The sequence below is a fragment of the Caretta caretta genome, chromosome 6 (assembly GCF_965140235.1).
Source record: "Caretta caretta isolate rCarCar2 chromosome 6, rCarCar1.hap1, whole genome shotgun sequence".
Classification (NCBI taxonomy): Eukaryota; Metazoa; Chordata; order Testudines; family Cheloniidae; genus Caretta; species Caretta caretta.
The window spans coordinates 125,954,415-125,970,897 of record NC_134211.1 but is presented as its reverse complement, the minus strand read 5'-3'; the positions used below and the strand labels follow the sequence as shown (position 1 = coordinate 125,970,897).

The window sequence follows — 16,483 nt, the reverse complement described above, 5'->3', positions numbered from 1 at the left end:
TTACCTTTGCTGCCCCCACCCTGACCACGTAAAGTTTCAGTGGAACAGTTTGCCTGGCGGTGCAGGTTTTCACCCGATCACTGTGGGAGGACAAATTTCTTTTCCACTTTACACTGTGGTATCAGGAGCACGGGGGTGCTTCCATAAGAGGGGACCGGGCGGTGGCTTATCCTGATTCCCCCACACCAAAACAGTTTACTCCTCTTTACAGGGTACACAAAGATAGCCTTTGTATTCATGATGGGCATAAGCAAACCCAGATGCAGCAGTCATTTTAACCCACCCCGGCTTGGCTTGTGACATTACTGCTGACTTTCTGGAGTCAGATAACCAATGCCTAGGGAAAGCCTTTTCCCAAAATAATGTGCTCTCTTTTCTGCAGAGATAACATGGAACATGTAACAGAACACTTGAAACAGTGACTGCTATGGTCCACAGTTCTTACACCAATGCAATATATTCTGGTAACGCCTGGGGCAAATGTTTAGATCAAGATACGTTCAAACAATTTTCTGTCACCAGCAACCTCCACTTTCCTCCAAGCAAATAAATTCAGCAGCAATCAGGTGCCTCCATGGAGAAATAAAAGCATGTGGACCATGAGTCAATTGCCATTGAACTTTACAGAAGGGCTCTGGCGGACTTTAAAGGACTCTGGATCAGGCTCCTAGTCTAATGTGGCGTCAGGGAATCAGGTTAGAGATCAAGAAGGCCTATCAGCAGAATCAGGCAGCAATACCTACCTGAAAGCTTCTCTTAATATTACTTTATCTAGTCTCCCAACCATCCAGGACTAGCTGCTATTAAAAAATGTCACACATTCTAGTCAAATGAAGCCATTTTCCAGAGAAATACTGTCCCAGTGCTTCTCACCTGCATGGAGAGGTGCCGTTTGAGTTGTCTGTATGGGGTAGAAGCTGATGGCGTAAGAGATTTTCCATTTTTAAATAAGCCATAGAAAAAGTCCTCTATGCTCATTGTGCCATCTTGTTCAAGATTATGGAACACATCTTCAAGCACCTGAAAGCGGTAAAATACAGTCAACGTCTTTTGTACACATGGCAAACATCTCAGATGTATCAACATGAGACACAGTTTTACAGCTCGGCATAAAACAAACAAAATTCTACCAGTTTAAGTCTTTTGTGGAGATGTCATTTAAGGAGCAAACCAAAAGAATTACTCAGTTTACCAGAATAATAATAATAATAATACATGAGATGGCAATTATTGTATTGTGTACAGTGAGTCACAGAAATACCAAATACACTGAAGCCTGTGTACCAGTGTATTTTTCCCCTGCTACATTTTAAGCTGTTCTCCCCTCTCAAAACACAGTTTAAAGAATTTCACTGTCTTGAGGGGTAGTATATTCAAAGAGATATCTTCTAGAAAACATTTGCTCCATTACTCGGGGTTGGTCCTGCTTTGAGCAGGGGGTTGGACTAGATGACCTCCTGAGGTCTCTTCCAACCCTGAGATTCTATGATTCTATGCTCCCAAAGCCTTCTGGCATGAGGGTTTCAGAGCAAATCACGTGCTGAAAGAACACCAGCTTGCAGAGTAGCAACTGAACGAAGGGATAGTGCAAGGTTAAAAGGTTAAAATAAGTACAGTTTACTACCATAAGGCAACCTGGTTTTAAAAACACCTTAATTTTTAATATGGAAAGTGTTTAAAATGTACAGTTCATTGACTTTTTGCACTTTTGACTATGAAAGAATCTCATCAGTTTTTTGTCCCTTTCAATTCCTGGCTCCCCAGTGGTAGCAGGATGCTGCAATGTTTGTGTTGCAAACACTGCAAATCAATATTATCCCATTAAAATACAAGCTTCCTGAAAAAAAACCCATTTAAGTTGTTATTTGGGGGTGTAGAAAAGCTACTTTTTACAAGCCTGTGAATCCTAAACTGACATGAGTGTCCCAGTACACAATAAAATTCGTGTCAAATTTAGTTTTGAAATCCTGTTGAGTCACAAATATTGCCCCAGGGCATTTGCAAATGGAGCTCAAAGCGAGGGACTGTTGACTTCTTGGCAAGCACTCTAGTTCCCGATTAGGAAGTTTAATACCATGCAGTGGTGTAGTGGTTAAAAAAAAAAAAAAGTGGGCAAACTAACCTTTTTGATCCTCCAGACTGGGCAGTGACATGGTGGGCACTAAGGGGGTGCAGGGATTCCCTTATTTTGAATTGGGTTTAGGCTGGGATGACATCGGGGTGAAAACCAGAAGTGCCATTAAAAAGCATTTTTGGCACTCTCTGCTATACACAAAGTGATCAGAAGTGAGTTAACTCCGTATTCCCCAACCGAGAAGTGGATAAACTCCATTAACCCTTGACTACACTGCAGGTCTGTATCCAGGGTGTCAGTAGTTTACTTTCTGGTTTGTAATCAGTTTAGACCCCATTTTACTGGAGAAACTATCATTAATTAAGGGCTGTTACTACCTTTTTATAAAGACAGGATCAGTCATTAGTTGACTCAAAACCGTTAAGCTCATTAGGAAGCTATCAACTGGGTTCGGATCCTGTTTTCCAAATGACCCCTTGTCTCTTTAAGATGTGCAATTATATGTATCTTAGGCATTTCTCAGAGAAAAGCAAGTCATTTTCTTGGTGAAAGTGAGGAGTCATTTCTTACGGAAAAGCCTTTACAGCACTTTGTGCCACCCCAGCTTTCCTCTGAAAGGAGAGCCCCAGAGATGGTTACCTCGCCATCCACAGTATGCAGCCCATACTGCTCACAAACGGAGATCAGCTTTTTCCTGTTCAAGTGGCCGTCTCTGGTGATCCCTAGATTCTCACAAACCTCCTGCAGCTTCTCTTCTATCCAGTCCTGGGGAGGAGACGATGCAGTCTGTGAAGCATTCAAGTCATCCGGATTCCAAAATCTCAACTGGCCTGAAACAAGGGCAGTGAGTTTGACATTATTAAAAGGAGGGATAAAAAAATTCAAAACACCATTGCAAGAAACTCTGGAGGACTTTCTAGGACTAGGTGCCAGCGTAGTTATGTCACCCAACACCTACAACTGGCTGTTTGCCAGCACTAGCAAGTTAGCTACCTAAGGGGCTTGTAATGGTGCCCATCACCACAGCATCTGGGCACCTCCTCCTTGCTTGGCAAAATTCTTAGTGAACTTCATGGGATCTTCTGCTGTGCTCCATCTCTGGCTGCGGGGGCTCCACTTGGGGCAGGGATTTTAACCGTGTGTGGGGGGTGGGGGAAGAGATTGGGTTGCTGTGTCAGTCAGTTAAAGGAGGGACTCCATCAAAGGGAAGATCTTGCAGTGTGTCTAACTCTCACATGCTCCATCATGGGCTTTGGGATCTGCACTATCCAACGGGAAGGCAACTCCCTTGATGCTCAAATGCCCTGTAGTCTGTAACTCAACTGGGACCTGAACCATGAGGAGCTTTGGAGACTGGGATCAAGGCCTTCAGCTGGCAGTGAATGCAGACTGGGGGCCAGTGGAGGGACAAGAGCGTAGGCTGGACGTGCTCACTACACCCTAGACGGAGGAGGAAGCGGTCAGCTGCATTCCACACAAGCTGGAGCTTTTGCAGAGTTGTGTAATCTCTGTCAGAGTTCTTCCCTCGATAGTTGTGTGTCGGCTACTAGGGCCAGACCTGGTTATCGTTAGGGTGTCCTACTGCCCTGGCCATGCTCCTACGGTAAGACGTTCAGAACCCCCCTATCCCAAAACCATCTGAATATGCCATTAAGCAAATGTTTTGATCAAGATACGTTTAAACAATTTTCTGTCACCAGCAACCTCCACTTGAATCCCTTCCTCCAAGCAAATAAATTCAGTGCAATACTATACAGCTGAAAATGTTAATGTTTAAAGGGTTACTTGAAAGGTTTAGAAGACTTTGTTGCAACTCCCCACACCAGCCTGAACTCTCCCTTTTACACACCACACACACACTCTGGGGGCTGTGAGGGAAGAAACTGGTATTTCCAAAGTAAGTGGGAAACATTTAGCCATCTCTCAAATCAAAGCAGAGTCTTCAGGGTCTTTCTGTGGCTGACCAGCCTCCTGCGATCACTGCTCTCAAGTGGTGCGTCATAGTCCGTAAAGGCAGCGTGCTCTAGTGGGCAGGGTACTGCAGTGGGTGTCAGGAGACCAGTTTCATCCCTGGGTCTGCCACTGACCTCCTGCATGACCCTGCTCATTGAACTTCCGCATCTCCTCCTACTCTTTGGACTGGGATGATTACTCCCTAGGTTTTGGTTGGAGCGTTTGGGCCACTGCTGTACAAGTGATAAGACACACAACAAAACCTTAAGGGAACAGTTTAAACTCTAGCGAAGGCAGAAGGAAATCATTTAATTCTGTGGCTCATGCTGACATCTAGTGGCCAAGGAGTGCAACTCCATCGAACGCTATCTCAGCATTCCCACTGCTGGGGAAAAGCCAGGAGAGGGGCCTGTTCGAGCAGCATCTATGGTGGTGGGTCTGCACTGCGGGAGCCCAATGAACCTCGTTACGCAGCAAGAGGCTTGATGTGTGTTGACACACAGCTCCTCCCCCAGAACTCACAGCATGGGAACCCTGAGGAGCCGGCCATCACAAGACACGGGGACCTGCTAAGGGGGCAGGAGGAGAAACAAGGGAATGGGGTAGGAAAGACAAAGCAGGAGAAGAGGGAGATGAATTAGAACTGGGGAGAGGTCTGCTTGGGACAGAAGAATGAGAATGGGTGAAGGTAGCAAGTAAGAGGAAATGTGCCCCCCCCCCCCCCAGGGGGGGGACTGGGATGCAGGAAGCTGAGAACCCTTCAGGAGAGGGAGCAGGATTGAAGGTGATCTAGGGCCACTGGCCTCCAGGGTGGGGCTCAGGCAGCCACCTCTCCCAGGCCCTGCTTTTTGTCTCATCCCAGCCTTGGGGCAGGTTTCCATTTCAATATGCCACGACAGAAAACTGAAGCCCTGCAGTCTACCTGCCATTTGTGTGAGCTGGTCACCGTTACACAAGCAGAGACTCATCAGCCATGCTCCACTGCAAGAGCATCTAAAGCCCCCTCTCCAGCAACCTGAACGGAGCACTTCTGCACAGGCCCTAGGAACAAGCACCAGCTTCCCAGAAGCGCAAAACCAATATTTTCAACCTTTCAGAGGGACAGGTTCCAGCACACAGGGATCTTGCATCCCCAGCGAGAGTGAGCCAGGAAACTTCTTTGGTCCATGTGGTTTTTAGCCTCAGACATTTGCAGCGGTTCCTGGGCTCTGCCCCGCTGAGCATTGCCCCATGTCAGAGGCCCCTGAACACTCCCCAGGGGAAGATGCCGAGAGCTCGCCTTACAACTAGATTAGGTCTGAATCAGAAATTCTTACCAAGAAATGGCCATTGTTTAATTTTCCTTTTTCCCTCCCTTCCCCTGCTTAACTTTACAAGACTAAAAGCAGGTGCTTCTGCTTGTTCTTACCTTCTGCTTCATATTCCTCGCTGTCCTGAGTCTTCCAGTGCTAAGAAAATAATAGGTTCCACAGGTTATTATTATTCAAAGGCAGCACAGGTATAAAAGGAACTCTATGATTATCATCAGAGGAGCTACAGAATTCCAACAATGCCGAGATACTTTCATCTCCACAGCCCCCAGGGGCCAAGCTGTCGATCCCAGCCTGTCTGGTGCCGTGCTCTGATAGTAGTGTCTCTATTCCAAGGTATTTCGGTGAGGGTTTGCCAGGAGCATTTCAAAATAAAAATCACACTTCCTAGAAGTGTAGTTATTGCAAAAATCAGATTTGAAGATAACAGGCTAGAGCAGAGTCTGGTTAAACCAGCTCAGTTAGGAGGAAGGAAAGAAAGATTTTTAGAGGGGCTCCGTTAAGCAAACCAGTCCATCTGTCTTTGTGATGGGAGCATGTGGATGTGAAGGGGAAGATTTAAGGAAGGGTATGTGCCTAGACTTCCAGGTTTTGGACCATCTTTCCAATTCTGGAACAGCACCAACCATCTCTCTTCTGCTCTGGCTATATGACAACCCAGGGTGGACAAGAATGACTAGCTCTAGCAAACTACACACTATGATCTCATCAACAGCAGGTACCTGGAATAGCTGCATCTTGCACACCGCCAGGTGCCAGGTCCGGAACCCGCTTTCCTGCCGCAACAAGTCCACACAGCACACGCAGCAGATTTTCAGTGTCAAGATAAGCAGCAAGAAAGCTGCTCTGCACCCTTGTATACCGCCCCATCTGAACCAAGCTAAAATCCTGGCTCCCCCAGGCTTGAAGATGTGCTAAATTGATTGAATTAAGGCAGCGTGGGTTTGTTCACAACAGCCTTTCAGAAGTGCAAGCACACCTTTAAATCCTACTCTAGGCATTGCTTCCAGCTGTGACAGGTTAGAGACAGTTCGGGGAGAGAGCAGAGCACGGACGTGAGGTGAAATCTAGAAAAAACGCATTTGCAGGCCGTGGACTGTACATAGGTCCACGTGGCAAATAGGTACAACACACTAGCTTTAGCTTCCGACAGTCCGAATGGATAGCCTCTTGTAGAGCACGTTGCTGTAATCCTAGCCAAATATCCCATGCACCTGGGGCTGTGGATCGCCGGCGAGTAGCTGAGCTACAGTAAAGCCCCTCATACACGTATGATCAGGACATCTGCTCACAGAACATGCGACTTAAGGTGAACAAAGAGGCTTAAACTGTTCTTTAACTTGTCCACTGTGACACGGGTGGGACAGGTCAGCCTGTACTCACCAAATCTGTCCCACGTTTGGAAAGGAAACCATCAAACGGCCGCTGTAGGACAGGAAATGAACACAACAAGCTCCTCCTTACCTAAACTAGAATATTTACTGGAGATGCTGAAAGACAAAGCAAGTCACCGATGTACTCTCCACCATCCCTATGGCAGCAGCCAGCTCCCTACAGAACGCACTTCCCAGAGCTAGGGTGATTTTGGGTTAGCAAAGTGCAACGTGGGGGTGGCGGGGGGGAACAAAATTAGGAACTCGTGTCATTGCCATCTCCTTCAGAAAGGGAACAAGTGCTGGTGAGGCAGTCTGAGCACTGGGCGGTTTGCTTGTCCTCCACCAACAGGCAGCCGTCCTGTTATGATTCCCTAGCACGTGGCAGTCAGCACCCAACTATCTGTGCCAGGTTACTACCACAGTTCTATATTTCACATACATTAGTTAAAGGATTTACCAAGCACTGCACAGCCATCCCTAGATATTGCTGCCCCTAATCAGCGGATGGGGCATTTCATCGCTCATGTACTCAGCACACATGAAGTCCAGCAATATTAGCTTTCATTCTAATGGCAGTATTAGCAGAGGTTACTTTTCCACAGTTGAAAAGAAGCACACGAAAGCATACGCATGTGACTGATGGATTTAGATTCAAAGTCACCCAGGACACAAAAGCTCTAAATCACAATATAAAAGTTTAATACGTCTCATTCAGATTACAGCTAAAAGCCATTAATCTACAACGTTACCATGGAAACTGGATTAGGTCACTGTACTTTTTTAGCATGGCTTCTTGCTTCTGTTTCATCATCTGGTCAACCACATGATACCAGCTCTGAACAGCACACAGTTTGCATTTCCACCACTGCCTTTCTGCGTTAATGGTACAGGAGTGAAAACCAGCAGCAGAGCAGTCTGGGGTGGAGGCAATTCATGCTTCCCTAGCAAGGACCCCCACGGAAAATAAAAACGGGTCTGGAGAATGAACCGCCAGAATATCCTCCAACGTGCGTGAAGAGTCCAACGCCTTCTATAGCCTCAATGGGACATCATGGATGTAAGCGAACAAGAGCTGCTCGCACAGGTGCCAACTTTCTTCTGTCCGGGTGGGTGCTCGACCCCCGCTCCGCCTCGAGGCCTCGCCCCACCCTCGCCCCTTCCCCCAAAGCCCCACCCTCGCCCCCGCCTCTTCCTGCCCCCTCCCCTGGTCTCCCTGGCCCCGCTCCGCTCCCTCCCCCCAGCACCTCTTGCCCACCGCCGAACACACACACCGACACGCACGCACGCCCACCACGTGACAATCGCACCAGCACAAAAAACTGAAAAGTTTGTAAACAACCCATAGCCTGAAATGTATAGTTCTGGCAAATATACCAACAGAGACTAGGAACGCATTCAAACATGGAATGAATGGCCTGAACGCGTGCCGCTTAGCCTCAATGAATACTACTCCGCCAGCTCCACTCAGCAATGGCATTAAAGAATTAGGTTGGCTGAATTCCTAGTTTACCTCCAATGACCTCTCAGGAAAGAAAAACATACAGAAAACAGGAGTCGGGGGAACAAATGGCCACAACTTGTGTCTGTGGAAGTGGAAAACAGACGATACTCCTGTAGTCGACAACATACGGCCAAAGAATAGCCTCTAAGGCTCCAGAGATAGACGCAGCCTTCAAGCGTGTTTCTCAGCATCCTCCCTGAATTCCCTTTTGGTGGGAGGTGTGATTGGTTAAAGCAATCTGGATTTTAAAGCAGGAGAGGGTGAGGAGGAGAAGTCTCTCTGAGCCCGGTTGAGTAGGGTTTACATAGAATCATAGAATATCAGGGTTGGAAGGGACCTCAGGAGGTCATCTAGTCTAACTCCCTGCTCAAAGCAGGACCAATCCCCAGTTTTTGCCCCAGATCCCTAAATGGCCCCCTCAAGGACTGAATTTACAACCCTGGGTTTAGCAAGCCAATGCTCAAACCACTGAGCTATCTCCACCCCCTCCTCCCCCCATATAAGTAGCATAATAATTTAAAAAATAAGAGCTGAACTGAAGCCACTGAAACTTCCAAGCACTCATTGGAGAAGCATCAGGTAATTTCATAAATCCAGACAGTGCAGAGAGGCTGAATGGTGAGCTAAACACCTGTCATCCCTGCTCTATGTTGATAATCAATTGTTGCAGACGCTGAAGGCCGAACGGCCCCGTTAGCCTGACTGCTGCGGTAATTCACTTCATCTGCAGGCGCGCTCCTCTGCCCCCCAGCATCAGGGGCTCTATTGTACTTGGCCACTGCAGCATCAGCTGGCAGGACCCTCCCCGCACCCGGACTCGTTACCAGACTGAATGCTTGACAACAGCTTCATTGTGAGGCAGCGGTACGGGAGGTCAGAGGTCAAGCAACACCCAAAATGGCTGCCACAGAAGGCAGCCAGCCTATTTCAGGAAGACAAAGGGAGACTGCCATCAGTGCTGTGGACCGTGCAGCTCAATGTCACGCAAGGCATTGTTGTAGTGGGCGGGATTGTTCTACAGCTGGATGTGGGTCACACACATTACTGAGCCCGTGTGCAGAAGGCAGAGATTTTAGGAATGTATTATTTTGACAGACACATGCTTTGCTGGGCTGAAGAGCAGATGGCTCAGGTTTTCAATGATCACTAGCTTCCAGCTCAGAACCCATGTAAGCATCTGCAGCCCGTTACATTTGCTCGCTGCGGCCTCTCTCCATAATAACTTAGCAACCTCTCCCACCCTACCATCTGCTTCAGTGAGACAGACCTTTGTTCTCGGTCCGAATATATTGCTAATTAAAATGATGATCAGGGGCTCACACTGCGCCTATTCTATCCTGCACATGTTCAAGCGATCCCTAGCACCAATGTTAACATAAGATTTTTTTCTAGGGGGGGAGGGAGGGATGGGGGGGATGGCATGTGTTTGCTGAAGGGTCGACTCATTGATGCAAACAGCCGGAACAAAGATCCCCAAAACTGAGCAAGCCTCTAAACTGCAACACAATATACAGCTGCTTTCAATTACAAAGCACCACCACTAAGAGCCAATAGGGAGTCCGAACAATAGCCACTCACAGCTCCTGTTTTAAAAAGATAAACATGCTTTGGATTATCAGATTTGTACTTTGAAGACTTCAGGATACCAGATTTTGAAAAAAGTCACCGACACGATTTCTCTGCCCAACTTTGTGGGCCTCTTGGCAAGTGACAGTAGCCAGGGATGGAAGATTTTCCAGTTTCAATTACAGCTTTTTCAATCAAAAGCAAATGAAAGTATATGTTCATAGTCCTCAGGCTTTTCCCCTGATTAAGCTGTTCCTTATCTGATAAACATGCAAATTCAGGAATAAGGCATATGGCTAGGACATAACCATCCCTCCACAGCACAATAAGGAAGGAGGCAAAAAGTTTGGGTTTTGGCCATCTTAGTAGTAGAGGATTGCCAGAAAGACTTCTAGCTAGAGTGTTATACGGGTTGTCCATCACCACGGTATCTAAATAATTTCCACCAGTAGTAAACACAAAAATCGCTCTTCAAGCCCTGTTGGCAGGGTCAAGCTTACGGTTACTGACAAGTGTAAAGGGTGCAGCTCCTGGCGTGTTTGGGGAGGTAATTGCAGGGAAGCTCCGTTGAAGAGGAAGTGGGTTTTGCCCTTGGTTCTGAGCACAGTGAGCATGGGGGTCGTTTATTTGGCAGCAAGTTCCATGGGCTTGGTCCAGCTCCTTGGAAAGCTCCATCTCCTTAAGATACAAGTCTTCCCCGGCTTGTCAACAGCTTTTGCCAGTGGAACCATGCAGGCCTGGGAGGCAGCCATCATGGAAGGAAAGGAAAGGCGATCAGGTAGCTAGGGCAAGCACTATACAGGGCTTTGGATGTCAATGCAGCGACCTTGAGCTGGACTCTGCTGGGGAAGGGGAAGCAGTATACCAGGGTGATGTGTCCCTGGTAAGCAGTGCAGCCTCAGGGCCCTGGGCTAGCTACCGGGAACTGCAGCAAGCCAGCCTGGAAGTTACAAATGCCTGAGTCACTGAGGTCAAATCAGCTACATGTAGCTACAGGCCGCAGTGAAAGGCTCCATCAGCGGGATGCTACATTGCAGTGTAGACACAGGAGGCATGGCTTGGGTGAGCCATGTATGAGGCTCTCTTCTCTATTCTACCTGCTGAAGCCAGGTCTCTCTGTCTACACTGCTCTTTATCCCCACGCTATCCGGGCATGCAGTGTCTGTACGCTACACGATGCCTTAAGTACAGATGTACCTATCAACTCTTCGTTCCTCGCTGCTGAATGGAGTCCGTTCTAACCAACGTGCTGTCGGGCAAATCATCAATTATAATTCAAAGCACAAAAAAACCACAAAGAGCTCATGGCTCTTTTTGAACGTGGGAACTATTGGCTGACCCCCAGCATCGACAGCTGCAGGAGGTAAATATCTGCAACTCTGCTTTGCTGCTCTGAAGCGTGTCAGAGGGCAGTAGGTTAATAGCTATGATTGTAACAAGTTTTTAAAGCCCACGTCTAAGTGCTTGCATGGCTGCGGCGTGGCCAAGGCGCTCCTTCCCCATCTCCCAATTAGTCTGCACGTTAAGCAGAGTAATGACTGAGATTCCGCAAACAAATTAACCACCCCCCTCACCGCCCATAGTATAAGCAGGAAGAGAGGACAGAGTAAAGGAGAAAGTGGTCAGCTTCAGACATACAAGATGAACCCTTTTAATTGGCCCAGAGGCTGGTTCAAAGAAACATCCCAATTAAGCCACTGCCCCACTTTGTCAGATCCTTGTGGAACACATTGTGCTTGGGCTATTCACTCTTAATGAAGACCGCTACAAGCCGAAAGACACACAACAGAAACACTGGCCAAGGACTGGCTTCCAAGGATTTAGTCCCACTAGCCACGTTTCTGAGAAGTGGCTTTAAAAAACGCTGAATGTCATCTTTGGGGGGTTTCAGAGTAACAGCCGTGTTAGTCTGTATTCGCAAAAAGAAAAGGAGGACTTGTGGCACCTTAGAGACTAACCAATTTATTTGAGCATGAGCTTTCGTGAGCTACAGTGCATCCGATGAAGTGAGCTGTAGCTCACGAAAGCTTATGCCCAAATAAATTGGTCTAAGGTGCCACAAGTACTCCTTTTATCTTTGGGGGGGGTCATTCCTAATCAAATCTGTAGTGTCTTTTGCTCCCCTGCAGAGCTGAGAAGTTCCCGCTACAGTCTGGGAGGCTGAAGATACACACAAGTTTTAGGGCTTCAGTACATATCAGCTGGCCCCTCTCGTTTTCAGACACACTACTGAGAGCATTACAGAAAGGTAGAAGGAAGGCACCGAGAAGCTTATCCAAGTGTTGAGCAAACTTCACGAGGACTATGCATCCCTCCTGAAAGAAAGCAGCACGAACACACCTGCCTTAGGATGTTTCATGCAGACAGAACAAGTATGGCAACTTAGTTAACTGACCGACCTTGTTAATTTACCAGCCTTTTACACCCACTTTACAGCTAACAGAAAGGAATACAATTAAGCAGAGTTTTCCTAGCTGGTGCACTTCCCGAGGAGGTGTATTAACTCTGATGTTAAGGTCAGTGCAGTACACGTGGCCTGCACCAGAGGAGATGGATTAGTTTCTCCATGGTGGCAAGCAAACACATTAGTGCACGTATCACCACAGAAGCCAGTTCTCTTCCAAGTGTATTCAAGTGACTCCTGATCCTCACAGTCTAATTACTGCAAGGAAGGCGAGATTGGAAAGCAAAGGAACGTAGAGCCATGTGGAATTGTTGGCAAGCAACACTAGCCAGGAGCTTGGTCTTTTAAAGTTCTGGTCTGGGTGATGGTGTTTTTTTCAAGTATATTTTTAAAGTTACACGTTTCCCTTCTCCCCTACAGATAACCACGTTTTCACTGCACAGGAGTATTGCAACGTGTACGCTCTCTCTACGAACAGCTGCCTGCTCCTACCTGCAATTCCGTATTTCAACGTTCCGGCAGCGGGTGTGTGCGGGGTCAACTAGAGCACACCGGGGAAAGAATTCCGCCTCCCATTTTTGGAAAGGTCGGTGCAGCCACTCCACTCAGACAGCTGTCAAATCCACAGCAGACATGCTCCTTGTAGGGCAGTACCAAAGATCATGAATCTTATCCACCACTTAGTGGCATGCGGCTTGCGCCCCTCAGCAGCCACAGCCCTCCAAGGAAGCAGGGGAAGGAAACAAAAACCAATGTCTCTTCTCCCTCACTGGACAATTTCCACTGCGTGCGACTGAACATTCAGTATCAGATTGACAGTATTTGGCAAACACACAGCAGAGTGGCAGGGACCCAGCATCAGCAAGGTGCTGCGGTGGCCATATGCTAATACACCCTACCAAAGTTACACTACTTCTCCTCCCTTGCACTTTCTATGGCTTGTGGTGGTGGAAGGAGGAAGAGTCTCAGGGCCCACACGATGAGATGCACAAGTTTCATCCAGCAGTACCATGGTGAAGTTTGAGATGCCCTGATTTTACAGAAAACAAGCAAAACAGGAGTTGAGATCTTTAAGTGAGCACAAGACTAGATCTATTATAAATAAAGCTTGATACAATCATGCATCTCTGGAACTGAACATTTCCAGGCTGGCATCTGGAGATGCAGGGGCTGGGAGGGGAAAGCAGCTTTCAGAACCTCAGGAATATTTATGAAGGGTCTCTTCTCAAAGCATGTGTCATTTTGGTGTGGCAGATTATGGCAGTGCAATGGAAATCACTAAACACAAACGGAGAAGATAAGGGGATGGGAATGCCAGGAAAATCCCTATTGTATTATCTAACAAATGCAAATAATGAAGGCACAAAGTTTTCTGCAAGCCAAGACTCACCACTCTCCAGTTATGGCAGTTCTGTAAAACTGCACTGCAAAGGAACAGAGTAAGAAGGCCAGATTTCCTTAATCTCGGTTTGTACCACAATACACAGATTAATACTCTTGCATCAGATGGCTAGCCCAGTTATTCGTCTTCTATATTAGCTAGTACTGTAGTTACTACTGAGTTTTTACAAATGAACTGAACTGACGGCAGAAGACATGTCTCTTCTGTTCACAACACACTTCGTTAGACATGAAGACAGAGTTATAATTACTGGCCCTTACTTTATTCAGAAGAACAAAGAGGCCAGAGGGAGGTATTCTGGTATTTAGTCAGCATGATCTAATGTGTAGAACAGTTATTAACATGCTACATCAACCAGATACAATCATGGATGCTTCTGGGTTTTGAGTAGGAGACACCTTACAAGGCTGGGCCAGTGGTGGCAATCTCGGGGTAGGACTGGACAGCTTCCCAGTTTACTTCAGGAGTTACACTTACCTACAGGCCAAACGTTTAAATACAGACATGAGACTAAGTGAAGCTGCATCTTATTTACAAAGAACGCTTTTTACTCTGGGAGAAAATATTGCTCCGTATTAAGAGAGTGGCATCCAGGAGGCAATAATTCTGCAGTCGGATGTGGTTTTTCCGCTTGGCCCCAGTTCGAAGTGATAGTTTTGCATTGTAAGCCTCAGCTCCAGGCTCTGTATACAGTTTAGGGTTGGCAGATTTCATTTTTTTTAATATATGTAATTCTTACCGATAATATCAGTGTTTATTTTTAAGCATTTTTACGGATTTTTATCGATTTAACTTTTCACAGCCGTAGGTAATTATAGTGGTTTCAGACAATTATTTAATGACAGTAGATGCAGAGATTAAAAAAATTAAAGCTTTAAAAAACTGTTCGACCACAAACTGTCAACATCACATGTCAAAACAGAGAAAGTAAATCAACAAATCAGACCTGTATTTACTATTCATTCTCTCATCCACTTGAAACAAGCCTAATTCCAGTCTAAATCAATGGATTTTGATGAGAAGTTCTCAAGCCGCGTTTTTCTTACTTCGCCTGTTAGTTTTGATCATCATCTATGGAAATATTTTCTCGACGGTTTTTGTGTGTACAGTGAAATCAACATTCACTGACATTTACCAGTAAAAACCTAATCCTTTTAAACCTAAATTATGCTAAACACACAATAGCCTATTTCCAAACAACGTATAATTATGACAAGGACTCGGGAGATGCTACATTCAGCTCAAATTAGCTCTGCCCTGCTGCCCACTTTGATCAACTATTATGCACAATCTGGCCTTGTACCACATTCTCCCCGGCCGATGTGCAGGGTACAGCAAGGGAGAGAAGTTCGGAAAGAACTATGCTATGGGAAGCTATAGATTCAACAACGCTTTGATCCCAGCTACTCTGGTTTTCCCACAGACTTTATTCAACTGAAGCCCAAGTGAGCAGACTTGAGAAGCCATTTCCCTTCACAAAAAATAAAAAAGGGACCTGTTTCTGACCTCCTTTGTAAAGCACGGAGATCAAGGGATGAAAAGCACTTACATAAGACCTAGTTATTACTATTATATTTCTGAATGGATCTTATATTTCAGCTGCTTGGGCAGCATATTAAGTTTGCAATCTTACCCTGCGGTGTTGGGGTTAAAGGAACAATGCTTGGACTGGGCAGGTAGGTCACACCCATATTATTCAGCTGAGGCTCCAGACCAGTGCTTTTCTTTGATAGTGGATTGCAGTGTCTGTGCGTACACATGGAGAGCTGGGTGCAGCTGGTAGCATCGGCTATCTGGTAGCATACCTCCTGGGACCAAAGAGCCTAGATAGTTTTCTGAAATCCCAGGCCTATCCTAGCATCTCGTGATAGTGTAACAGCCCTCGGGTCTAGAACCCAGGCCTGACATCTCCAGGCTGCCACCCAACGGCAGCTGTAACCAGCTCATGCTCCACTTCCCATGAGCCACTGTGGACACTGACCTTGGGAAGTTCCATTTTAGGGGTTTGACAGACAGCAGCCTAATGGCTCTTGATTGGCTGTCTGCCTTATATAAACCCAGGCAACAGCATGGATCTTCTCTAGCTGCCACGACTGTTTCCGCTCCTTGCTCCTGAATTCCTGGCTTTGTGCTCAGCTTGATTTGGACTTTGCCTCCTAACTCGGACACTGAACTTTGGTATAGACCCTGGAACCCGACTACCAACTCCTCTGATCCTCCCAGCCTCAGGTGTGGCCCTGCTCTGACCCATGGCCCTGACTGCCCTTGTTGGGATCCTGACAGACTGCTCCAGAGCTCGTGCAAGAGCTGGGCTCCTCCGCGAATCTGCAGAATGGGCCATACAGCTCTTTGGAGTGTGACTGGAAGCCATCCTTCCTACTGCACTGAGCAAGCTCATGTCGCCTATAGAGCTTGCAGTGCGGCCTGCAAGTGGTCAGTTATACTAAAAAGTTCTTCATAAAGAGGAAAGATGGACTAGGGCAGAGAGGCAGGTGGACGGTAAGGAGCATTCATTACATCTGCCCACAACCTTGGCAGGAGAGAGAGGGTGAGAATACAATTTGGGCACCGTGGAAAAAGCAACACTTAAGGAGAAGCCTTATTACAGCACACTCCTGGCAGCAGAACACTAACTTGCTTTGGGAGCACACAGTACTGTAGGGACAGACGTACACAATGGGGCTAAAATCGTTAGCCAACATTTGCATTGCTGGCACTGATGCTAATCCAGTTGGATTTCTCCAGCGTCACTGGACTGTTCACCTGCTCACTAGTGAATCAACATATTAACTCAGCGTAAAAATAAGAACCAAATGCTCATAAGGATGCCGCGAAGAGGTCTTTTTCCCCAAAAGGCAACCTTAAAAAGCATGCTATGAGACGCGCATTTAACAGTG

General features: G+C 46.8%; 1 protein-coding gene across 9 annotated transcripts in view; it reads right to left on the bottom strand.

The window, feature by feature from the left end:
• Window positions 1-16,483, bottom strand: part of NIN (ninein) — a 110,010-nt gene that overhangs the window by 53,334 nt on the left and 40,193 nt on the right. For all 9 annotated transcript variants that reach the window (XM_075130012.1, XM_075130011.1, XM_048852678.2 and 6 more), the window contains exons 6-8: window positions 5,436-5,475; window positions 2,714-2,904; window positions 874-1,020 (exon numbers count right to left, since the gene is read on the bottom strand). In XM_075130012.1, coding sequence (XP_074986113.1) covers window positions 874-1,020; window positions 2,714-2,904; window positions 5,436-5,475 — 378 coding nt within the window. The remainder of the gene's footprint in view (window positions 1-873; window positions 1,021-2,713; window positions 2,905-5,435; window positions 5,476-16,483) is intronic.